Source organism: Equus przewalskii, chromosome 15, assembly GCF_037783145.1.
Source record: "Equus przewalskii isolate Varuska chromosome 15, EquPr2, whole genome shotgun sequence".
Taxonomy (NCBI): domain Eukaryota; kingdom Metazoa; phylum Chordata; class Mammalia; order Perissodactyla; family Equidae; genus Equus; species Equus przewalskii.
Window position 1 is genome coordinate 85,376,698 of NC_091845.1, and position 25,672 is coordinate 85,402,369.

Below are 25,672 nucleotides of genomic sequence, written 5' to 3' on the forward strand. Positions count from 1 at the left end.
CATAGTTGTATATTCTAGTTGTAGGTCCTTCTTGCTCTGCTATGTGGGATGCCACCCCAGCATGGCTTGGTGAGCGGTGCCATGTCTGCAGCCAGGATTCAAAGTGGTGAAACACTGGGCTGCTGAAGCAGAGCGTGCGGACTTAACCACTCGGCCACGGGGCCAGCCCCAGGAATTAGCTTTCAAACTGCCTTTTCCCTTGAGCTGCTCTAAAGCGCGGCTATCTTACCCCAGCTAGTGGTACACATTTGGGGGGCATGGCTATGCAGATCACCAAGTGAGGTCTGTACTGTACTGTTCATGTGCTGGAGGGCCCCTGGAGGTTATGGAGTTGGGGTCTCCACAGCGAGATGGAGATTTTGATAGAGGTCCTCAGATAATTCCTTCACCCCCTTTGCTACTATCCTGTCTGCCAGACCTGACTCCCTGCTGGACGCTCAGCAGGCCCTGAGTTCTGTTCCTGGACTGCAGCTGTCATTGCTGGGCTGAGTTCTTGTGCCTTCAGTTTTGCTCACTTAGCTTTTTAGAATTTTGCAGATTGTGTACAAGAGTCTACATAAAGTGTCGTACTGTTTTATATGTGTGTGCCTCATCTCTGGTAACCACCCTGTCCTCTTTTTGTTGCAAGTCTGCCCTCACTCCTCTTCCTCGCACAGTGGTGGGAGCAGACTAGACACTTAGTCCACACTCAAGCAGCTGAGGCTTTGAAAAAGAATAAAGGCTCGAGGGCTAATATTGAAGAGGAGGAAATATTCTGAGATTTAGAAGTCTTACTCTTGTACTTTTTCTTTTTTTCCTGAGGAAGATTAGCCCTGAGCTAACGTCTGTGCCAGGCTTCCTCCACTTTGTATGTGGGTCACTGCCACAGAATAGCTGACAAGTGGTGTAGGTCCACGCCTAGGATCTGAACCCGTGAACCTGGGCTGCTGAGGCGGAGTGCACAAACTGAAGCACAATCCCAGGGGGCGGCCCCACTCTTGTGCTTTTTTGACCTGATTGATTGACCTCTATCCTTCAACTGAAGGTGGTATTTTTAAACTAATGATAGCCCTGTTAAAGGCGGGATATAGCTTAAAGGGGAGACTGTTTTACTAATAGCTTTTCTAAAATAAAGACTATTAAATGGCTTTTTGATAAACTACATACCTTGATTATTAACCAACCCTCCATCTTCTCTTCTCTACCCTTAGCACATGAGAATTTAAATGCAACATAGGGGTGTGATCATGGCAAATCTAAGTTCAGAGTGTTTTATCCAAAATCCACTTGTATTAATATGCAGTCACATTGTTTTCTCTGAAATAGCCTAAGTTTAAAATCAGTTAATCAAAACCAATCCTTTACATATATCACTTAAAAAATACACTTGAACCTTGTCCTGTCTACCCCCACACCACACAAGGTCCTAGATAGTTCGTAGATGGAATGAGAGAGGCTGAGCGATCAATATTCACTCAGTTACATCTGCAGTAAATGAGCTGGGTTGAAAACAGCGTTTCCTTTCTCAATTCTTAAAGCTCAGGGTTGGATAGAGTTCTCTTCCCCTGCTTTCTGCTCTCTGAAGAGTGGCTTCAGAGCAGCAGCGTTTCCTGGACGCCGCTGCAGTGCACTGACACGGCTGCGGCGCTCTCTGCCTCTGCAGCCTGCTCCGTAAACTGAGTCATGAACCCTGCCTCTCCGCCGCACACCACCTTATGCTTATCTCACTTATCTCACTATCTAATATGCCTTAATGTTTTTCTTAGTTCCCGATTTTACCCAAATTTCATACCATTTTACTTCTATTTTTATCCATATTTTGATGGACTCAAGCACGGATAATCAAAAGAAACATTTATTTACACTTTGTACATATGACTTCAGCAATCAAGAGAAGGCCCGGTGGCCCTTGCCCCCTGCTACACATCAGTGTAGTCGTAATATATGCGAACTTCTGATCTTCTGACGCTCTGCAAGGATCTGATGCTTTCGCTCCTGGTTCTGATATTTGATTTCTTGAATAACCTTCTGGAAAATGACCTACACATGAAAAAGTAAATTATGGGATCCAAGCACACATTGCACGCAGACAAGAAAAGTGTCATTTCTTTGCAGTAATACAGGATTTTGTGTGCAGATTCATCTAAAAGTCTCTCCAAGTCACTAAAAGTAAAAGGAATTCTGCACAGATGATACGGTAGAAAGCAGGTGAAAAACACAGCCACGACCACTCGGATGCTCTGGTTGTGCTTCCGCTTTCGGCTTGACTGGCTTATGAATTGCCTGCTGGATTTGTGGATGTACCTGGATATGGCTATGTAACATCCGATCAGTATCACCAGCACAGCCACAAACAGGCAGCTGTTGACATAAATGACTGCCTTATGCCATCTGACTCCCAAGGGACTTTTAAGTTTCATGCAGTCGTGGATATTTTCCCGAGTTGGTTGACCATTTGTTAGAATGATGTTTGGCAAGGAGAGAACGGCCATGATCACCCAAACACAGATAGATAAAACCTTCGTAAAGGTTATGCTGTACATGCGAGAATCCCCAAATGGCTTTACCACCTTCAGGTAGCGATCAATGCTTATCAGCCCAAGGAACACAATGGAGGTATACATGTTTGCGTAAAACAAAACCGAAGTGTATCTGCAGAGGATAAACTTGAAGTACCAAGGTCCAAATCCCGCATCGTGGACTATTCGGAATGGAAACGTCAGCGTCATGATGAGGTCAGCAACCACTATGTTTTTGAGATAAAATATGAAGCTGGTTTTGTTCCTAATGTGGAAGAAGATCCAGACCGCTAGACCATTCAGCAAGATGCTTGCCACGAATATGACGAGGTAGAGCACAGGCAGGACGATGGTGTCGAATTCGTTGTTGACGGTGGTGTTCTTTCCGGGCCCCTCGCTCGTGTTGCTGGGAGCCTGACTCCCTTGGCCGTGCAGCTCATGATCTGTAGGAGAAGTGGGGAGACGTCACTTCCGTGCTCTGTGTACACGCCCCGCGGACTAGCAGGCCCCCTTACAGGCTGGACTGTTGCTGTTTGGGCTAGTTTAAAAATGTCGTTAGTGATTTAAAGAGTCAAGTTAGTGCTGTTTATTATAATTATAATTTTTAAGTTTTGAGTGGCTTATGACTTGGTGTCTTCACCCCTAAAGCCCCTCCCCTCCCAGCGAAGTCCTCTGGGTAAAACGTGATATTTCTGGTTCTCTGTGCTAACCATTTGAAAATGAAAATAAATATACCAATGGAAATTGTTCTGATTAGATTTTAATTCAGTGTTTCATATCATTTCAAATAGAATTGACGGAATCTGGGGTGGAAAATTGAAATTTCATATAACAGGAAAATATGGTTATCCTTCTAATGCAGCCTTTGGTATGCTTTCTGAAATATCTTTTCTCTCGCTTTCTCTCTCTCTCAATTATAAACAGTTATAAGCTGTTTAATCATCAACAATTGGGGAAGAGGAAAACTAGTGGGTCATTTGGAATTTTTTGCCCAGGACTTTCTGATAGTCCTAAAGAAGCTTTAGGGACCATTGTTAGGAATAGAAGCTAAAAGAAACAGTTGTTCTTAGTATTTAAGTTGATTATCAAGGAGGACAACTTAATAAAAATAACTGTAGGCTGGTACCTATTTTTATCTACAAGCCTAGATTAAACCAATTGCACTTAGAATATGAAACTTTTAAAGCTTTCACTTTTCGGAATTTTTAGTTCACGTTGTTAAAGACCTGTGCCCTACTACACTATCACATAGTCAGTGGCGTGGTTCCTGAGCATTGCGTTTACGCGGCAGCCGTGGAAACAGGTCCCCTGCTGCAGGGAGCGTGATGGACGGGCAGCCCCAGGTCAGTGCCCTGAATCCAGCACCATTTCCCTGCTGAGGCCACGCTTCCCACGACTGCTCCAGCCAATAACTGAGCCCACAGTGAGGAGACCGGGAGAAGCCTGTTCCTGGGGCAGGAGGGTTCCTCTGCCGAACGGCTCTGGCTGGAGCACTCCTCCTCAGTCTGGTCAAACGTTCTTCAAACCACACTGCCGTCTGAATCTCCCTCCTTCACCCCTGGCTCCGCACTCAGGGTCAGCCTGGATTGCAGTCTGCAGTTCCCGCTGGCATTTCTTCCCCCCAGTAAATCTCTTGGCCATCCAATTACGTTTGCCTTCTGCTTTTTTTTTTTGGAAAACCTAAACTAACGCAATTTACAAATGAACTCTTTGGCTGGAAGGTTACAAGGAAGGTCATTTCTGAATTTTTACTCCTCGCTAATTAATAGTGTTTACTCTAATTACAATTAGGTTTGGGAATGATTTTGTTTCAGAGGTATCAGCATGAACTTAGCCCTCGTTTCCCTACGTGACAGGCAGTGTGGTGTATGTTTTGGTTTCCTTCTTGGAAGAAGTGAACCAGGAAAGATAGTTTGGATGATCATGGTCCCAAAGCAGGTTCTTAAATTGCTGCCTGAAGTTTAAGTGTCGGCTCTTCCTGAGTAACCTTGTCCTCTTTCTGATTCTTTCCCTTTTATTCCCTGCTACGAGTGTTTTTAAAAACTGGTTTTCCTGGCTTAAATATCCTTACACAGGCTGGTAATTCATACCTGGCCTAGCCTGTTAGGATGAGACCCACGGTATTATTAAGCTTTACAAGTTGAAAGTGCCTGATTCAGCTGCTGTCTGTGTTCCTGTTGCCGGTTTCAGATATTGTCTTGAACAGTATCATTCAAGCCTATTTTGGCTTAATGAAGTGTTGCAGTCCCGGCTGCATCTGCACCACAGGAGCCACGTCAGCATCTATGGCAGTAGAAGCTTCTTAAGATGTGCGATTTTACCTTAAAATACCTGCTTGAATTAATTTCCCTGGTTAAACTATTAGCCGTCACTTTCACCTAGCCCAGAAGAGCACCCTAAGGGAAGTAAGGGGAGTGGAAGGAGGACACGTAAATTTTAATCAGGATAAGTGATCCGGCTGAGGGACACAGCCTAAAAAGGGGCAGCGACATCATCTCCTGAAACCATGGCTGTGCCTTGTTATAATGACTCACGAATGGTTTTCAACGCCATTGTCAATGCAGATAGAATGGTTCATGACCTGTAGTGTACCAGGCCTGCAGTATTTCACCCCTGAGTGTTGGCTCCCTGGATCTGCTGGTGCAGATCCATCATGGAATGGGCAGGGACCCATACTTCTCAGGGTCAGTGAGGGGCTTTGTGTCTGTTGAGTGTATCATCATAATACTTGAAAGTTTTAATTGTATGAACAGGCGCTCTTATTAAATGACAACTTGCTGATCAGTTTTGCTTATTATTAAAGACATAGTCTTAACTCAGAATGTCCAAAAGAGTTCTTGTGTATGTTCTGTCTTGTAAATAATCAATATGGAGCACGAGGGACCTTGTTCCACTGTGGTCACTGCACTGTTCTGTGGCTTTGGGACAGTCTGGTGTTCCGCTTGTCGACTGTGTCACCCACAGGGTTTTCTTCCGTAGTTTATGTGTGGGATTGACATTCTGGAGTACAGGACTTCTTAATTCAGTGGGCTGGGCCTGGGCTGGGTTATTACTTCATTCACAAATTCCACATTTAGAATGCAGCTTAAACAAATTAGTGGTTAAAGCCTGTTATGTGTTATTTTATGAAATAGTATGGTAGTAGAGTGAGAAAACTAGTTCCTAAGAAGCAAGAAGAGCCACCTGTGGGTTGCTCTGGAAGGCTGAAAACTTTACAGAGAGAGTTTTGTCTGACGGACTGATTTTGTTTTAGACTTAAATCTACATCATGTTCTTTTCTGCTGGCTACCCCCATCATTTCTGCTTTTCTGTCTCATTGCCCCAGTTTTTCCAAAGCTTGTGGGTGTGCTCAGAAGCATTTCTCTGCACACTGTTCCTGCTCAGGAACAATGACCATTAAGGGTGAGTGGCTTTCTTCACCCAGGCAGTTTTATCATGCTGTTCTTCACTGTCAATAAAGAACTTGGCCAAGTTAGGAAACATTTTTAATCACAGGTACCTTGGGGATTCAATTAAGAAAAATTAGAAGCTGTTTATACAGTGTAAAGGCCATTTTCTCACACACTCGTTGTTTCCTAGGATGTTATTCCCTGGATTATTTAACACACAGCTTGATAAGAGCGATAATTGTGGGTAAAAGTTCCTTTCTTCTCTCCCCTGCTTCTCCTACCCCGGCTCCTTTTAAATTAAGTTAGCAAAGGCAGTGACATGAAGACTCTGGTTCCATGGTAAATTATCATTTTGCATGTGTGTGTGAGAGAGAGTGGTATTATGGTGTGTGTGGTGTGGTGGGCTGTGGCTGTCTGTGTCTGTGTGTAGGGAAGATTGCGTGCCTTTGTGTGTTGGAGAAACGCGTGGGATTTGTAGCAGAGAGAGCGTTAACCACTGTGGCTACTCTATCGGATGGTGCAAATAACAGACATCTTCCTCATTGCAGAAAGGCCTGTTTGACAATGCTGGTTTAGTCACTTCAAGACTTTGTAAAATGGAGTAAATAAAAGCCATTTTGTTGAATCCTCTGAGAGTTAAATGCTCCGCAGACGTTATTTCCAGCGCAGTAGCTAGTGCCTGGTAGGTGTTCGCTGTCTGACTGAAGGCGCTGCAGTCACGTGCCGTGCAACGTTTGGGTCAGCGATGGACCACATATATGACGGCGGTCCCATAAGATTAGTACCATAGAGCCTAGGTGTGCAGTGGGCTACACCATCCAGGTCTGTGTAGGTATACTCTGTGATGTTTGCACAGCGGCGAAGTTACCTCATGACACGTCTCTCGGGACATATCCCCATTGTTAAGCGACGCGTGATTGTGATGACAATTTGTCTCGTTAATCGCAGTCACATTATGCGTGATCGAAAGAGCATGGAGAATCTTGGGCCTTTTGCTTTTGGTGAAGCTACATTATTGCTCATTGGGGCGTGTCACTCTCTGGCACAAAATGTGAAAGTCTCAACAACATGTCACTGTTCTACCTGCCAGGTAGGAATGAAACACTAAAGTCATGCAAATTGCAGGGTGTCACCTCCATGGCCCAGCTGCCCTTGCATGATCGTGTTCTACATAGCCACCCAGTGGAGTAGGTAGACGCTGTGCTTGGCCTCCGGGGAACCTCGGTGCACCTTGGTTTAGACATATTACACCTGGAAAGTAATATGTGCTTTAGTTTGGGTATAAAAATCTCCCCCAAATGTTATTAATTTAATCTTTCTTGTCCTTTTAGAGATGGTCTTTAAAGGAAACAAGCTTAAAACGAAGTAATAGCAAGTCAGTTTTCCTTCAGTGATGCCATCCTGCATGTGTGCCCTTTCATACCTAATCAAAGGCAAGGATAAATGCTGGTTTAATTTGTTAGTTGGTTTGGTGGCTGATAAAACCCCAAAATTGCCACATGGTGTGAGTAACAGTTTTTGATCAAATGAGATTCTGTTTGTATTTTTTCCTATGGCTTACCTGGTAATTTTGCAAGTGTCAAATTGAGCCCCATTCTCTAGTTGTGATGGACTGTGCGCTGAAACTCTGTGTGTCAGGAAACACTCGGGGACGACTGAGGCAAGGGTCCAGCATAGGTTGTTCCTGGTTTGATTTCTGGGGGAAAAAAGAAAACAAAAAACAGTTGGCAAGGAATTTGAATACACAATATTTTGATCTTTTCAGTTAAAAAAATATATCTATGTGTGTGCCACCGCGATTCAAAAGATGCATACTCTTTGGACGTGAACAGCTGTGGCACGCGGGAGTTGTGTTTTTGTGTCCTCTTTCAGCCCGCCATGAAGCCTGGACCGTTTCTGTGCAGGCTCTCCATCTGAATGCCACTGTGTGGCCTTGGAAAGTTACTTACCATCTCTGTAACTCAGGGCCCTCATCTCTGAAAGGAGAGTTACGATAATCACACTACGGGATTGTAATGAGGGTGAGGTGAGATAAACCCTAGGCTTTTATCAGAACCTGGTCTGAGGGTGCACTTGGGCGTGGCAGCTTCTGCTTCCCCATCCTTGCTTCCACCTCATGCGTGTAACTCCATGTGTGTCTGATGGGACTTAGGCACAATTGGAGGTTGTTAAGAAATTTTAAAGATCTAGCACTGATATGTGTAAGAGCGTTTTATCAGCTCGAATGCGTTCAGCGTCCGATTCTCGTCATCTATGGGGTTCTAGCTCTGGCCCTACTCTCACCAGCTGTGTGACCTCCATCAGGTCACCTGACCTTTCTGGAATTGGACTAAAGGCCCTAAAAAGTCCCTATCGGGGTGCAAATTTATGTGAGCTTCTCTATTTTCCTCAAACATAGATTCCCGTTAAGAATTTACTATCATGTGAACGTTGTCTTGTAAGTCCGTATATTTCCTCATGATGTTTGACTAGGAGCAAATAATTGAATTGGGTTTGAGTGTATGTGTCTGTGTGAGTGAGATTTTGGGTAAACCCCTTAACTGTTCCAAGCTTCGGATTCCTCACTACGATTTTATAAAGGTTAACTGAAGTCATACGTGCATGCAGTGTTGAATCCTGTAAAACACTCTTTCCCCCTTCTCCTTCAGCAGCCACATCTGTTCTCCGTTCTCTGGCTCCCGTCAGGTGTCGGTCAAAGAGAGAAGCAATCCCGGGAACTGCTTTGGAAAGTGCGCCACTCAGTCAAATATGCTAACGGAGCCGTTTCCCGTGGGGAAGTCACACTGTTCTCGTGAGATGAAACCGCTGCGGCTCTCATGTCCCCTCACTGCTGTTGCTCTTATGGCAACAGCTGCAAGGAAACCCCAGTAACCTCACCCGCTCCAAGCACAAGGCAAGCTCTGGCTGGTGTGAGCAGTTCCGTTTGCCAAGTGAGCAGGAAGAGCGCTCTGGAGGCAGAAGTGCGTTTAAGAATTGTGCAGCAGGTGGAGGGCGCTTAGTTCTTTTTCTGTTACTTTGTGCTTCTCTTCTGTTCCCCAGTGTCACATGAAGTTTAGGCACTGGATTTGGTAGTAGATGGAAAAAATGGTTTCCAAATTTTTAGTGATTCCCCCCGCCCCAAATCATATCTTCTGAGTGTTTAGAGCCCCTGTCTGTGCCTCCCCCTGATCCACTGCAGCAGGTGGCATGTAGCGGGCACTCAGGTATTTTTGGTTAATGGAGCACAGACAATAGTTAGGGCTCTCAGAGCCCCTCCATTTTGGCTGGTAGTGTTGCAATATTTTTAAAGGAAGGCAAGGAGGTGAAAACCTACTTTCTTTTTATTTATTAAAGCTTACTGGGAAGAATGATTGAGGCAATGAATTTTCTGAAGTTCATAGTAACAATCCTTGGATTTCAGTAAACCTTTTTTTTTCTTGAATCCAGCTTCTTGTGGAAACATTTCAAGGAGTTTACCTGACAAACACATCTTTAATTTTATGATTCTCTGTTCCCAAATTATGTGGGTTTACTCCTCTTGGTTTCACTTATACCTTACTCAAGAACAAGGATTCCGATATGGCTGACGTCCACTGGGGAAGAGGCAGCGCCCAGAAGTGGGTGAGCCACAAGCATCAGTAAAAGAGATAGTGGACTATTAGCCATTAAGGAGGACACAGAAAAGAGACTGGGAGGAGATATTTGCATATCGCATTTCTGATAAAGAATTTATATTCAGAATATACAAAGAACTTTTACAACTTCATAATAAGAAGAAAATGACCCAAGTAAAAAAGGGTCTAAAGGTTTGTATAGACATTTCACCAAGAGCACGTGAAAAGATGCTCAACATCATTAGTCATTAAGGAAATTCAAATAAAAACCACAATGAGATGCTATTTCTTACCTACCAGAATGGCTACAAATAACAAAGACAATAACGTGTTGCCGAGGATATGGAGAAACAGGAACCCTGATACACTGCTGGTGGGAATTTAAAAGGATATGGCCACTTTGAAAACAGTTTAGTAGTTTCTTAGAAAGTTAAACCTAAGTTTATCATATGACCCAGCAGTTCCACTTGTAGATATCTACCCAAGAGAAATGAAAACGTGCCTATGGAAAGACTTGTATGCAAATGATTATGGTAGCATTATTCATAATAGCTATAAGTGGAATCAGCCCAAATGTCAACTGATGAATGGATAAGCAAAGTGCAGTGTAGTCATACAATGAGTACTAATCAGCAATAAAAAGGAATGAAATACAGCTATAATATGCAAGAACCTCAAAAACATTTTGCAAGGGAAAGAAGCCAGATATAAAAGGTCACATACCATTTAGGTGAAATATCCATAAAATGGAAATCTGGAGCAGTAGAAAGTAGATTAGTGTTTTCCTGGGCTGGAGGTGCGACTGAGATTAACTGTAGGAGTATGAGGGATCTTATTGGGGGAAAAGACTGGATTATGGAGATGGTTGCATAACTCTATGAATGTACTAAAATTCATTGAATTGTACACTTAAAATGGATGAAAATTATGGTATGTAAATTATATCTCCCTAAAGTTAAAAAGCAGAAAATATGACACAGAAAAGAAAAGTAGTAGAAACAGGCTAATTGCTAGTTCACTGTGCAGTAATGGATGAGTTTTCAAGACGAAGGAAGAAGCACTTGGTAAGCACGTCTCTGTCCTCCGCTGGAGAAGGTGGTGAGATGCAAGGTACGTTTAGCAAGAGCTCCCCCTCCTGAACGAGGTGAGGGGTGCTGCTTAGCGATCTATGTGATGCATTGATGAGTCTCTTCTTTGAGAATTGGGTCCACAATCCAGGGACCCCAGATGCAGGTGATGATTTGTACTTTTGGGGGATCCATGTTCCTATTCTCTTAATTCCTGTTGAAATTTTATGGAAGGGTTGGGTTTTTTTTTTTAAACAGTTCTTTTGTGTGTGTGTCTATGAGGAAGATTGGCTCTGAGCTAACATCTGTGCCAGTCTTCCTCTATTTTATGTGGGATGCTGCCACAGCATGGCTTGACGAGCAGTATGTAGGTCTGTGCCCGAGATCCAACCCTGCAAACCCTGGACCACTGAAGCTGAGCATGCGAATTTAACCACTATGCCACTGGGCCGGCCCCAGAAGGACTGGGTTTTCATTAGTTCAGTCATGATATTTGGATTTTCTGGAATCAAAAATGAGATATTTTATTCTCTCTACTGGCTTTTCTCTTGGCTTCTTCATCCCTTTTACTACCTTCTCTAAATGAAGTGCTTCCCCAAATTTAGGCCTCAGCTCCTCATTCTTTTATTTCCTTTTTTCAAGAGTATTCCTGTCTACATGCATACCCAGGCATCACCTCTTTTCCATAATCTGTCTCTTCCTTTCCCCAGACTTCAGTCCACTGTGTACATTGGAGTATGCTATATGTCTGTGTCCCTGATGTGTCTAAACTTTGGCTGTTTTCCATTTCTTCCACAGAAGCCCCTTTTCCTTTTATCCCTGTTTCTGAATATTAGCTACATCTCTTGCTTGAAGGCGTTTAGAACCTCAGTATTCTACTGAGTAGCCCTCTCTTCCTTGCCCCTCATCTACTGGTCACTGACTAGTCTTTCTGTTTCTTCTCTTACAATATCTTTCCTTTGCTCTGCCCTCACCTTGCCTCCTCTGTCGTCGTCTTCCAGATTGAGCCCCTGCTACCTCATGTGTGTCACTGTCCTGACAACCTCTCTAGTCTTTCTGCTTCTCGCTTCATTCCTCCCCGGTCTCCCGTGCTGCTTGTTGCCAGTCTTCCTTTGGAATAACCCATGTAGGCATGCTTTTCTACTGCTCTCTGACTCTGAGTTATAATGTGGTAGGGAAATTCTTGAGTTACAATTACTAATCAAATATAAGGAGTTATTTTTGTAATGTTGAAGATTGTGGAGTGTCGAAGCCGAAAGATGCTGGGTTCTGATAATCTAAAGTAGGCGGTACACTTTGGAGAAATCTGCTTGGCTCATAATTAATCTTTTGAATCATCTGGACAATAATGCCTACGCTATAGCATCATTATGAGGTTGACTTCGATTATGCGTTTATAAATTAAGTGCGTTATAAATGTTAGTTTTTGCTTGTGTTATTTCCATTAGTCCTTACCTAAATGAAATTCCAGACTGTTCCCATCTAATTGGGAACTCTCCACATTAACTAAACTGTTGCCTCTAGCGGGCATGCCTCACATTTAGCCCCTGCTTTTCTTAATACCCATTCCTGCTCTTGAATGACCTCCTTTTTCCCCCCCTCTTTCTCTACCTTGAAAATCTCGACCTCTCTTTCAGTGCCAGCTATGATCTGACCTTTCCCGTGAGGTCATTTACTGAGAGTCTCCTTGCGTTTCCACCTCTGGGATTATAAGCATGAGGAGAATAAGTGTCTGTCCTCAAGGACTTGAGAGTCAAGTCAAGGATCCAGAAGTAAACCAACCACGGAGTACAGAGTGAGGGTTTGGAGTGTGTGGACATGCAGAGGTATTCCTCGTGAGGCGAAGAAGGGGTCACAGAGGTTCCATGGCAGCTGCGATGCCTGCGTTGTGGCAGGTTTGCTGAAGGTCCGATGGGAAAGGAGCGTGCGGAAATGTTGAATGTGGCCAAAGATAAGGTGCTGTAATCTGCTGGGGAGACGGTAGCTCTGAGTGATGGAGAGAGGTGACAAATTGTAGGCACGCTGTGGAATATGGCTGACTGATGCTGGTGAAGAGGAGGAGGAGTGTTGGTGGGAGTAGGTGTTGGTTTCTTCACTGGTGTCATCCCTGTGAGAGGAGGAGCTCGTAAGGGAGAGGTGGGGTTCAGTTTTGGATTCGTTGATTTCAGGATGCCTGTGGAATGTCCATGTGGGGATGCCTACTAGGTAATTCAAGATACAGGTCTGGAACCTAGGGAAGTACTCCTGGCTGATGATGTAAATTTAAGGGCAACAGAAGATCAGGGATAAAAGAAGCTATAGGAATGGATGAAATTGACTGGGATGAATGAATCTGCCCAGTAGAGTGAGAAGGGGAGAGGGCTGACTCAGACGCTTTTAAGGAGCAATCCTAGGGAAGGGACGTGGCCTGAAGGAGTGGTCAGAGAATTGGGAGGATTATCAGAAAAGGGTAATGTCCTGGGAACTGAGAAGAGAGTTTAAGAGATGAGATAGTGTGACTAGTTTTATCCTGCAGTGACGTCAAGTGATACAGGACAGCAAAGTGCCGCTGGATGGGATTCAGGAACAAAGAGGTCATTGTTCATCTTTGCCAGGGCTGCATGTGTTGTGTGTGTGTGTGGGGGGGGTGTGTGTGTGTGTGTGTGTGTGTTGGTGGGGGGGTAAGGGCAGAAGCAGAGGCCTGATGACAGAGGGATGAGTAATGCTTGTGAGGGGAGGAAGTAAGGGAGCGATTGCAGACAACTCTTTCAAAAAAAACATGCCTGTGATGGGAAGGAGAGAGAGGGTGGGAGGTAGAGAGACAGGTATAGGACTGATGGAAAATTTTGTTAAGCTTCTCATTTAATGCCTTGCATTTAAAATGGTATTTTCCTAGCTTAGCATTAAAAACCCGTGCCCTTCCTCCTGGCCAAGCATGGCGGCAGTGTGCTGGAGCACTGGGCTCCAGTCACAGCTCCGTTACCCTCCAGCTTTCTGACCGTCCGTTTCCTCATATGTAAAATGAAGATGGTGATATGTCCGTTATGGGGTGGCTGTGAGGTTAAAATGAGAGTATGTATGGAGCCGCTGGCGCAGTGGCACAGGGTCCGGGCTAAATCTTGTAAGTTCCTGTTGCACGTTGGGGGCACACAGTAGGATTTATTTGGTAATTGATGGTTGGGCACAGGGTGAAATGCGTTCTTGCCTCGTCGTTTGTGCTGATACTGTGGTGTGGTTTGTGGCCTCAGCTGCTCTGTGAGGAGCCGTTTGACTGATCTTTTTGCTTAGAGAGCTTCCCCTTCCTTTCACTTGTCTCTGAGCTGCCTCTGCCTGCTGTCTTTCTTCACTGTCTGCACCTGAACGTCAGGGCTCCCCGAGTAGTTTACTGCAGAGCAGCTTCGCATCCTCTGCGTGTCCCGGCGCCTGCAGGGTGTTGCAAGGAGGATTGCTTCAGCAGTAGTTGTGGGCTCGGCTCCAGGACCTCGCTCATGGGCCGGAATCCTGTTGTGCCACCTACCGCTCCCCCAGCTGAGAGCTGATGGAACCGCTCAAGAATGTGACGTCTGTGTTAGGCCCAAATTTCACAGCCATTCCTGAGGCTAGATGGCATCGACGCTTGGAGACCTTTTGGTTTTTTTTAGCCACCCATTGGTCTCATCCTTTCACTCTTTTATTAACTGTGTTGCTATGTTGTTGATAGTGAACTGGCTCTTTAAATGAGGATGGTGGAAAAGGGTTAACATGTTCTCAGTGTCTCCTTTATCTTAGACCTTGAATTTGTGCTTCATGTCTCATAGAATCCTCAGAGCAGCCCTATGACTTGGTGTTTCAGTCCCTCCCCCCCTCCCCCACCCCGCCTTGAGGTGGGAAGATCCGAGGTTCAGACACGTTAATTAACTTGCTGTGACTCACGCAGCCAGTAATGGGGAGAGTCAGAATTCAGGTCAGATCCGATGGAAACCGAAGCTGCGGTTCTTTCTAGTCTGCTGGCCTGGAGTCAACATGGAGCGCGATTCTGGGGGTTAATTTTGGAGGGGAGTGGGGAGAAGAGGGAGTTAGGGCAGAGGTGGGGTCGTTTCCCTGTCAAGTTTGTGAAGGAACTGCTGCCCTTCTGAACAGGAGATCCAGACTTGTTTGGCCTAAATGATCCTGAAAACATCAGGAAATTTCACGCAAGAATCCAGATTTGGATCCTGTCTTGAAAAGTGCAATGTGCCAACGCTGAGCATGATCAGCCCAGCAGGACGAGATGACTCTTCCCGATGGGGGGTGTGCAGCCCAGCTCCCCAGCTCACCGTGTGCTCAGATGGACGGGGCCTCCTCACTCAGGAGCGGTACCTGCCTGATCCTACAGACACTTGATTTTGCAACTCTTAGTCCGTTTGTCACTTAATCGTGTGACTATATTTGACCTACGTGGATCATCAAATGGGCTGCTACTTTGATTATAAATGTATCTTTCTTCCTCTTCCTCCGACCCCTGTACCAACTACTCATTTTTCTTGCTTTAGTGACCATCACTTAGCATTCTTTCCAAATGATTTTCCTGGTACCTCTTAGCAACCCAGAAAAAATAGTGGCAGGAGATGTTTAGTTCACACCTGAGAATTAGTTAATTGGCACAGTGAGCTTTCCTCTGTGCCCAGCTCTCTGCTGGGGCCTGTAAGTGAAAACCTTCCCGTTGTATCGCTACGCTGCTGCTCTGGTTGGGAAAACTGAGATTCGGGTCTTAAGGAAGGAAAGGTCTGTAAGTGGAGGAGTAGAGGCTTGAACCCAGGTGTGCTGGATGCCCAGACCGCTGCTGTTGTTGCCCTGGGAGGGTGAGGGGAAGGCCAGGGAGACTTCAGCATTCATTCCGGGGCTGCTGAGTGGCTGCCTTGGGCGCACAGCCTGCTCTCACAGGGCACTGGCTGGGTCTCAGCTTGGCGGGCAGCCCTCCGGCTGAGCTGGGGAAACTCCCTTCTGAGCAGGAAGAGTCGGCAGGTGTGCACGCCAGGCCTTCCCTCTCCTTGGCTTCACAGGGTCTCATTGTTGCCCTTGTGCGCAGGATCCGAAAGATAAATGCCAGTGAAATGCCTGTTCCCTAGATGCAGCTGCTCACGATTCTCTGGGCTGATTATTTGGTGGTGGTGGTTCTCAAACGACGGAGTGTAGTCTAATTCCTTCTCTTCTTTATCCTCCACCGTCCAGTTTGTTCTTTAGAAACTCACATCCAAAATTGAGAGAATTTCAGGTCTGAGGTTTTTCTGTTGTCGCTTTTCTTACGGAAAGCTATACGAAACCGATAGATCCTGTGAGAATGCTGCTGTGGTCCTTACATTTCCGTGGTAAAGATACAGTGTTCACAAAAGCCACCTAATGCAAAGTTTCTGGCGAGAGGCACAGCCTTTCTCGAATTTTAGAATAACCTGTAACCTGACGCTTTCCCTATTTAGACCTGAGTGAGTTGGGGGGCGGCTGGAGAGAGAGAGTGAGAGTGTGAGTGTGTGTGTGTGTTTCGACTTCAGCTCTGCTAAAGGTCTTGGGAAAGAAGCAAGTTACCTCACTGGGTACAATTTACTTCTTTCGTAGGTGAATTAGGTCACTGTACTCATAGGGAGCCTCATTAATGCATGCTCGGAGTCCATGTCTCAAAGTTGTTGGAATGCAGAGCACACAGCCTCCCATTCAGGTTTTTCAGGTACTCCCTAAAGTTCTCTTTTCAAAGTCACGCTTGATATCTGTAGCCTACAATTAGGCAGTTTTTGTCTCTCGTTTAGATTTAACGTCTTTGTTTTCAGATGAGCTCTAACCACTCGTTTTATATCTGTATTTATTTCGGGAGAGGGTGATATATACTGGGTTGTAAACTCCCTGAGGGCAAGGTTTGCTTCTTTCTAACTTCAGCCCCTAAGCTGGTTACTCCCTTTGTTCAGGTGAGGAGCCTGCCCACATCGCACAGGCCTGAGAAGTAAAGCCAGGACATGAGGCCTGGTTTTGGGGACCCGGAGCAGGCTGCCTCTCTGCTGTGCTGCCTGGCTTGATTGGTGGAACCTCAGAAGTAGTCTGGCCAGTGTCCTAGGCCTCAGTGTAGCAGGCAGGTGTTAAGTTTTTGGTGCAATCTGAGTCTGTGACCCTGGGCGAAGCATTGACCTCTCAGGGCTTAAGCTCGCTCATCTATGAAACGAGGAAAATATCAAATACCTGGCCTAACTCCCAAAGGTGCTGTGAGAATCTGCTGAGATGATGCGCACGACGTCAGTTTTGTATTGTAGGTGCTACAGTAGTATAAAGCTGTAATTCAGGGGAAATAGCTGTTTTTCTGCTTGATGATAAAAATCTTATTACTCATATAGTCAAATTTTACAGTTTACTGAGTTGAAATCTGTATTTTTATGTTGTGTTTAGGCAAAGTCTAATGTATATGTAGCTAAGTTCTGGATTGTTGATATAAAGGAGGCTGGTCAGAGAAGTTGGGGCTGCAGTCCCCACAGCCAGAGCAGTGGTTTTAGATAAATATGTTCTAAGCCAAATATGTTTCAAGTGACTTCAGGTCCCTTAAGAAAAATTCTCAGAATTCAAGACCCCAGGTAAAGTCTTTAGTTGTTTGATTACCATTTACCAGCATATTAAGAAGGGAAGAATGCTTTTCCCAGGCTTACTGAGATGCGGTTCCTTGTTTTGGAAGCGTCTTCCCATGGTTTAAGCATTATACTTGAGTAATAATTATTCTTCATGGTGATGGTGGTGGTTGTCACCTTCACCATTGTAATGAGGTCCTCATTATGGTTTTCTGGGCTGTGGATGAGGGGGCCTCTCCCAATAGACATCCAATAGAATCCCAATAGACATCTTAATAGATAGCTACCTTAATTCTTGGAATCACAGTTTAACCAAACTGTAATGCCGTTGAAATGAATGGAATAAGACTAGTACGTAAGAGACAAGTCTTCCTTCAGTTTCTTCCCTTACCTTCACTGACAACTTAAAAATTCTCTAGTGAGGTCTTCAGTAGTAGTGGGTACTTTACAATTTTTATCGCCATCGAATCCTTACTGCTCATTTTCTCCTCTCGTAAAAATAAGAAATACTCCACCCCACACATGTATAGTAAAAGGATCTGGCATCACGTACAATTCATCTCATGTAATTAATATGTGTACACACACACGCACTCACATACATTTTCTTTAAAGCAATTCCTGCTCTCAGCTTCACTGGCATTAATTATCTTATTTTTAAAACAATGCTCCTCAAACTAATAGGAAAATTTGAATCAAAATAATTCCTTCTGGGTTGATTTATAAAGATGGTAACTTGCTCAAGTAGGAGAAGTAGTAACTACTCAGTTTGGGTGATTGGAATATTTCCCCCATGTTTTTCTCCTGCCTGTGGCATTTCTTCACTTAACGTCCTCTTCGTTAAGCCCTCACTGGCTTCCTGTCTTGTACAGGACACAACTCCAGCCCCTCCGCAGGTGCCCTCATCACCTGACCTTCTCTACCTGCCCACTTGGCAGCTCCCATGGTTCTGCACCAGACCTTTCCTGTCCACCTGGCCCCATTGTCCTGGAAATCCCGTCTCTCCCTTGTCCACTAGGCAAGCTCCTTGCACAGCTTTCTAGTCTAACTCATCTGCTTCCTCTTCTCAGAGCTTCCATCTTTTCCTCAGGTACCGAGTCCCTGCTCCTGAGTCTCTGTTGACTGCCTGGTTGCCCAGATTTGTCATATTGCTTTTTCCTTGTTTGCCCGACTGCTTGGGAGTCCCTGCCTCTTCCTCTCTTCAGCGTCCAGCAGAGTACCTGCCGTCCATCTGCTCCCATAGAAGGGCTTTGCCTGGACTGAGCTTTGGGCTGATCCCTCCAGGCATTCATTGTCCTACTCCGGGTGTTCCAAGCAACTTGGGTTTTCTGCTTGAGGACCCCTGAGAGAAAATTCTTTCTGGTCTACGTATTGAGAATAGTGTTCCTTTAGGCTGCTACTAATTTATCACAACTGAGTCATTAGCCTTCTTGTTTTCCTGCTGGAGCTGGGCTCTCCCTCACTTGGTTTTTAATTTCCCACCATTGTTTTTCCTAGGCTCCATTTTTCTTATTTAAAATTCATTTGAACTTACTTCACGTTAAGCATCTCTGCAAACAACCTCACATCTTTTCTGGGGGGACTAGGCAGGGGCTAAATAAATAGCCATGCGAATGTATGGGAGAGAGTGCTTGTCTGGTGTGAAGTTAATTGGGTTCTAATTCACGGTGGAGGAGAGGGAGGCAGCCTGGGAAATGGAGCATCTCCTGATGGGCATGGGATGGGGAAGAAAGTTAAGGATAGAGGTGTTGGGATTTGGCACCCTGGTCGCAGGACAGCCACGTTGCTGGGAGTGTCTCCTAGGATGGAGTGGGAGTGGGAGGCCCTCAGAGAAAGGGCTACCGCACCTGACACTGATACATCAGGTGCCTTCAACTTTGAGCACTCAAACTGACGGCTACATGGGCCAGCTGTTCAGTATCTGTCTCACCTGCAGTTTCATGTAGACTGTGAACGGGTTATAAACAGTGTCCATGCTGAGTGCCAGCATGACTTTGTAAAGGACTGGGTACCTATCCGATACTCAGCATTTCTGGGTCTTAGGATGAAACGTAGATAGAATACTTGAGGCGCTGCACTGGTGGCTTAGGTCACTGTGTGGAGACTTTTTCATTAGGTGTGTATTAGATATGTATTAGATATATGTAATTTACAACATCAAATTAGAATGAATGTTTTAGGATAGAGGGAAATGAAATATTGACGTTGAAGAAATAAAACTAATATGTGTTAAGCAGTGATCACAATATGCTGATACATTGATATAGTAATTACCTTTTTGGTGGCGTCCACCATTCTTTAATTCATTTGCTGCGTATAATACGGGTACTACATAGACAGTTTTGACAGAGTGCAAGTCTTTATCTTGTTTAAAGTTTTCATTGTCCAGGTCTTTAAAGTGCTTGTGTGGAAGCACTGATAAGCCCTGGTAGCTGTGATCTTTTAAGGGTTGCATGCTACTGTGAGCCCTGAGAAGCCACATCATAGCAGTCATGATGTGCAGGACTATCCTCTTTATAAATGCATCCAGTAAACAATTGATTTTGCAGTTTTTTAATTTGTCATTTAGCCAATTCATCTCACTTGTTTAGGAAACCCACTGATTTTCAGTTTCATTTACTACCTTTGAGTCTGGCAGGTATGAGGAGGAACAGGTTTGGACAGGTAGGTCATCCACCCCAGAAGGTGTGTGGCAGAGCCTGAGATGCCGTGATCTGGAGGCAGCCCGTGTCCACGCATCCTTCTCTTGGGTCTTTTCTATCCGCTCCCAGTCTGACAGCCACACGGCCGAGTGCTTGACTTGTGTGAACAGTCCACATATCCTTCTGTTATCGTTTTTCTTTCTTCAACTAGACCATAAGCTCCTTTAGTGCAGGAACCTTAGAATTACTTTGTTTCTGCCGCGCTGTATTATACTGGCTTCCACTTTGGAAGCAACTAGAGTCTTGATAAATTTAGCAAAGGGTACCCTCCAGACTCATGGACTTGAAAGGTGGTGTTTCACTCGACCCTGTGTCCTCTGGAGAGCTCCTCTGGTGGCTGAACCAGTAAGATCTCTAACCTGAGAGCAGGTTCAAGCTATGGGCAAACCCTCCTCTGGCAGCTGAAAAGTCTGTTTCCATCTTGTCGGGCACAACAACAACAACATCAGTAAGAATAAGAGTTCAGCAAATGCTGGCTAATACTATTGTGTGCCTAGGACTATTCTAAATTATTTAGCTATATTTTAATTTTGTGTTTGTGTGTGTGTGTGAGGAAGACTGGCCCTGAGCTAACCTCTGTGCCAATCTTCTTGTATTTTATGTGGGATGCTGCCATAGTGTGGTTTGACGAGCAGTGCTAGATCCACGCCCAGGATCCTAACCGGCAAACCCCAGCCCGCTGAAGTGGAGCATGTAAACCTAACCACTACGCACCGGTCTGGTCCCTAGATATATATATATATATATATATATATATATTTTTATATTTTTTTAATTTTTATTTTTTTCGGATGTACATTATTTCAAATTCTGTATACATCATGTTCACCACCAAAACACTAATTATAGTGCATCCCCTCACATGTGACCCTAATCACCCCTTTTGCCCTCCCCCCTCCCCTCTTCCCCAATGGTAACCACCAGTCCAATCTCCAATGCTATGTGATTTTTTTTTTTTTGTCGTTTTTATCTTCTACTTATGAGTGAGATCATATGGTATTTGACTTTCTCCCTCTGACTTATTTCACTCAGCATAATACCCTCAAGGTCCATCCATGTTGTCACAAATGGCCGGATTTCATCATTTCTTATGGCTGAGTAGTAGTCCATCGTGTATAAATACCACACCTAGATATATTTTAATTTGTTCAAAGGACATTGGATTCAAACTGCAGATCTGCTTAGGCAGGTTACCTAACCTCTGTGCCTCAGTTTCCTCTTCTCTAACGCATTCATCATAGGATTGATTTGAGGATTGAATGAAGCACCACAGTATTACCTCCTCGGCCCTTACAGATCTTTTATCGGAGCTTGGCGCATTCTAAGAACTCAGCATTTAGTTGCTACCTGTGTGCTAGTAAGATTTAAGTGCCCCCATTTTTAAATGAAGAAACCAAGGCTTGGAGAGGTTCCTTCAACAGATGTGTGCTGTCTACTGCTGGAGTCTGGAGCTCGCCCAGGTCAGTGCGCTGGGGAGGGCTGGGTCGGGGGCAGAGCCGGGAGTGGGCGCAGCCCCTCCAAGCGCTGGGCTTGAGCTGCTCTGCTGCTGCTGCTGCCACCCAGCTGCGCACCCCTGTGCTGATGAGCATCTCTTGACCCCTCTGGGGGAGCTGGGAAGTAAGGGAGCTCCCACCTGATTGCGGAGCATGATGCTCCGATACCTCCTGCGGTCAGGTAGCACAGTACGTACACCGCAGATCTAGGTAATTTTACCTGTTAAACTACCCCCTGGAAAGAGCTCACTGATAGCAAATAGTGAGGTTACTCACAGCTTGGAAAAGTAGTGACCAGGAGACTGACTGCAGGCGGACGTGGAGCAGGGCGAGAGCTCTGCTGCTGAGCCGCGGGCCGCTGCAGCCTCGTGTGCTCAGCCGTAAGCGCACCACAGCAGTAGACACCTTAAGGTTGTGTGAGGTGTTTTTTGAAAAAATAATATGTGTTAAAATCTGCAGTAGCCTGGGGTATATGTTAAGCCATCAACGTATGTTAATGATTGTTGCTTTAGTGTTAAAGCTAGAGGGACAGTTTGTGCCATGTGAGTTCTATCTGATACATTAGAAAAAGTCATTTAAGGAGTTCCCCTCTCCTTCCAAAATGACAGAAATTATTATTAGAAATTGCCTTATGAGAGAACTTATGGAACCGTTGATGTGAATGACTTAGTGTGATATCTTACATCTGGTAAAACTTGATCAGTGCTCTTCCTCAGAAGCATTTTAGTGTAAACGTTTTCATGTTTGGTTAATAAGAATGTTAATGAAAGATGAAATATGCTAATTAGGTGCAAGACGGAGAACAAGCCATCTGTTCTGCCCATATTTGCCATATAAGGACATAGACAGTTGGGAAATCCTTGGCAGGTCAGACGGGAGCCTGGCTTTAACCACTGGCCTGAAGCAGGAGGTTCGAGTCTTGTTTCTTACTCACTGTGATGTTTTCCCTGGGATTTGTCTCATCTAGATTTAAACACAGGTCACGGTTGCCTCTGCTTCAGATGGTCACAACCATAAGACCTGCGGTTGGCCCTTGTGTTTATAACAGTGCAGAACTTTCCTCTCAAGGAAGCAGGAGCAAAGCAAGTTCATCTCCATCTTGCGAGGGACGAATCTGGGACCTCATGAGGTCGAGATTTGATGAATGTCATGGAGCTGGCTGGGGACAGAAATGGGGAAGACCAGCCCTCCTTCTCAGCTTCGGCTCTCCCTGCGTCCCCTGTGTTTGGTTCAGGCCTTGGGTTCTTCATCTGGAACCCCAGCACCTCAGCACATCATCCTCATCGCGGGAATCCAGAGATGCGTGGGCCTCTGGTGACCGTCTGCTCTGACCCCTCCCTTTGCCGTGCGGGCGGGCAGTGAGCTCCTGCGGGGGCAAGAGGCTCGCCCAGGCACACTGATACCTCTCGGCACAGTCAGCGCCCAAACCCGGTGATTTTGCTGTGTGTCCTGGGCTTTCTGCCCTGGTCCCAACTGCTGCCCCTGCCTGTGCATGGGGCGGCTGCCCTGGAGACTCTGGGCTGCTCCCAGGCGAGTTTACCCGTGGTCACCTCACTTCTGTCCTGCCTCCATCTCCACTCCCTCTGTCGGCTTGGAGGCAGTCTCCTGGGTTTTCCTCGCTTCTCTCAGTTTAGAGGCATTCAAAGAACAAATGGCTCTTCTTGTCTCCTCTATCTTAAATTTCTGTGGCATTTTCTCAGAGTACGGGGCTAAGCATGAAATATTTTTTGTTCTTAAAGGAAGTGATGGTCCTTAGCTATCAAGGAAGGGAGAAAAGCAGGCCGCCTCTGAAGTTCACGACCACCACTAACCTAAATAGAAACACCCCTCTGAGTTCGTCTCCTCCCACCCATGCCGGAGATGCAAGAAGCCCACACAGCAGGCCATCTCTGGCTAGGAAACTTCCCCCTCAGTCTCCTCGTGAGACAGCTGTGATTTTCGGACTCCTTTTTTTTCTAGGCTACACCCTTAACGATGGTATTCACTGGGCTCTGTGCTCCTCCAGCCCCTTCGCCTTAACCCGCACACACCTGAATCTCTCTGCATGTAGGTGTGAGAAACAGGAGTCTTGGGCTGGGCTTTTGCTGGGGGACTAAGAGAACACACCTCCCAGATCCCTAACTTCAAGGAGGAAAGACAGTTAACCTCAAACCGGCAGAAATAATAATGAAATAAAGTATCAGCAGTGTCTGGCTCTCCCCGACCCCTGCCGTGTATATGATGACATAGAACCAAACTTTTTGCTGTTCGTTTTGCTAGTAAATTGGAATCTCTAATTAGAATTATGAAAGGAAGTTGTTAAAATGTTCACACACCCAGCACGAAAGCAGATTCCACTGGACCCTGTGACAGACAGTTCTGTAGTAGATAAAGCTTAGCCTAACAAATCAAAAAGTCATTCTGCGTTGGGCTCAGCCATCTTTTAAAGTCCTTACCATAACTTAGATGGGTTCGATTCTCCATGCCTACTTGTTCCCGTCAGAGAGGTGGGAACTTCCCTGACGCTCTGAGCGTGAGACGAGCTGAGCCGCGCGAGGCTGTTTGTCAGCAGCCTCCTTGGTGCCTTTCGGGACGAGTTTTAACATGCTCTCTTCGGAAGCAGAACGAGGATGGCCCTGTTCTTTGTGCTGCCATGAAAAGAATGAGATTCTTTTGGCAGTTGGGACAGAAAAATATCGTTTTCCTTTTGGTCTCTTTTTTAAAAAAAAATGTAAATGAAAGATTATGAAACCAAGTTAAGTTTTGGGTCTTGGGGGACAATTATAAGGGACTTTGGATTTTACTCATCTGACAAAGTAAATGTGACAAAAAGTTCACTTAATAGAAGTGATTTCCAGAACTTCATTTCCACGGTTGAAGGCACATACACAGTGTACATTTCTCCCTGCCTCGCTTGGACGCGACAAGGCTCCGCGAAGGGCATGTGGCCCCTGTTTTGGCAATCGGTGCCTCCCGAGGAGGACGCCCGTAGCTCCTCAGTTGGCGTTCTAATTCCGCCTTTTTCTCCAGACCTCAGAGTGAAGCTGCACTACAGTTACAGGCTTCATCAGTGCTGTGTGCTATCAACCACGGCTTTTAAGAAAATTAAAAAATAAAAGGTTTTCATTTACCTTTCATTGCGGCAGCTGGCTGTCCATTCACCAGATACGGGTGTCTTCAAGTTGAAACAGGCTCCTCAACTCTAATTAAGAATAAACCTTGCAACTAAGGTTGGCAGGGAAGTGAGTCTTCTGGTAAAGCATGAAAAATAAGCATTTCCCCTCCTGCGGGAGAAGGTAGGTGCTCCCCTGACCCCTTGAGCTGGCCCTGTGGGGCACCCCTTACATTCGCCTGCTCCGGAGCAACTGGAGCAACTTGCTCTCTTGCTCATGGAAATGACTCACATCTGAGAGGAGGTGAGATTTGTAGACTGGGGAAGAGCATTTCCTGAACCCGCAGGAACTGGATGGAGGGTGATTCACCTCAAGGGAACACGGAGGCCGGGACTCAGGGCGCCAGGAGTCGGTTTGAGGAGGGGGCCCTCCTCAGTCAGGACCAGTGTTTAGGGTTTGGCCTTTTTCTTGGCTTCCTATTGCTAATTAGAAAATAAGCATTTACAACCTTCCCGCTAATTAAATTTTGATTAAAAGGAATCAGAATATATTTTATGAAAGACAAATCCTTTAAAGATATTATTCTACGTATTATTTAAGGACTAAAATTAAAATGTGTTTATATTAATGATTGGTAAACCTGGGAAACCTTAGTCTTATTCAAGAATCTGATGAAATCTATAGACCTACTTTCACACATACACAAATACAAATATTGAAAATATTTTAAATAAAGTTATTTAAGGGTTGAGTTCCGAATCCTTTGAATTCCATTCTTAAACACGAGACCATTTGTTTTATTCTTTTTAAAAACCTTCCTACAATGATGAATTTGTATAGTTAAATCACTTTTTCTTATTTGCAATTAGTTTTAGAACTTTCAGATAATAATCTCCAAAAGATTCCAAGATTTTCTTGAATGCAACCTTCAAATAAATAAGTAAAAATGTCACCAAATGGAATGAAAGCCAATTACTCTCGTGGAAGAAGATAAATGAAAATAATAATCAAAGGTGGAACCTTCCTGAAGTTAGTAAATCAATCATAGGTGTTCCTTAGTGTTTATTTATACCTTGAGGAAATAGTGTCCGTGTACTGGTTTGTTTTCTTTCTGTGTTTATACAGAAAAGCAAATGTGCATTTAATTTAAATACCAATAGTTGGGATATCAAAATTATGTTTCTTCCATTGCCTTTTCCTAAACAAATGAAACAGACAACCACAGTTTTAATGGTTTCCCTTCCACTCTATTCAGGGTGGATTAAGTCTGTTATGGATGCTTAGCTAGCCCTGGGGAAA

General features: G+C 45.0%; 2 protein-coding genes across 32 annotated transcripts in view; one reads left to right on the forward strand and one right to left on the reverse strand.

The window, feature by feature from the left end:
- Nucleotides 1-25,672, forward strand: part of MED12L (mediator complex subunit 12L) — a 315,757-nt gene that overhangs the window by 178,800 nt on the left and 111,285 nt on the right. The window lies entirely within an intron of this gene.
- Nucleotides 1,817-24,811, reverse strand: GPR87 (G protein-coupled receptor 87). 2 transcript variants are annotated; one of them, XM_008521037.2, is made up of 3 exons: nucleotides 24,392-24,811; nucleotides 7,449-7,583; nucleotides 1,817-2,941 (listed from the first exon to the last, which is right to left on the reverse strand). In XM_008521037.2, exons 2-3 carry the CDS (start codon nucleotides 7,480-7,482, stop codon nucleotides 1,899-1,901), a joined length of 1,077 nt encoding a protein of 358 aa, XP_008519259.1. In that variant the 5' UTR covers nucleotides 7,483-7,583; nucleotides 24,392-24,811; the 3' UTR covers nucleotides 1,817-1,898. The 2 variants fall into 2 exon arrangements, with proteins under 2 accessions (XP_008519259.1, XP_070432469.1); XM_070576368.1 differs by lacking the exon at nucleotides 24,392-24,811 and adding an exon at nucleotides 23,717-23,836.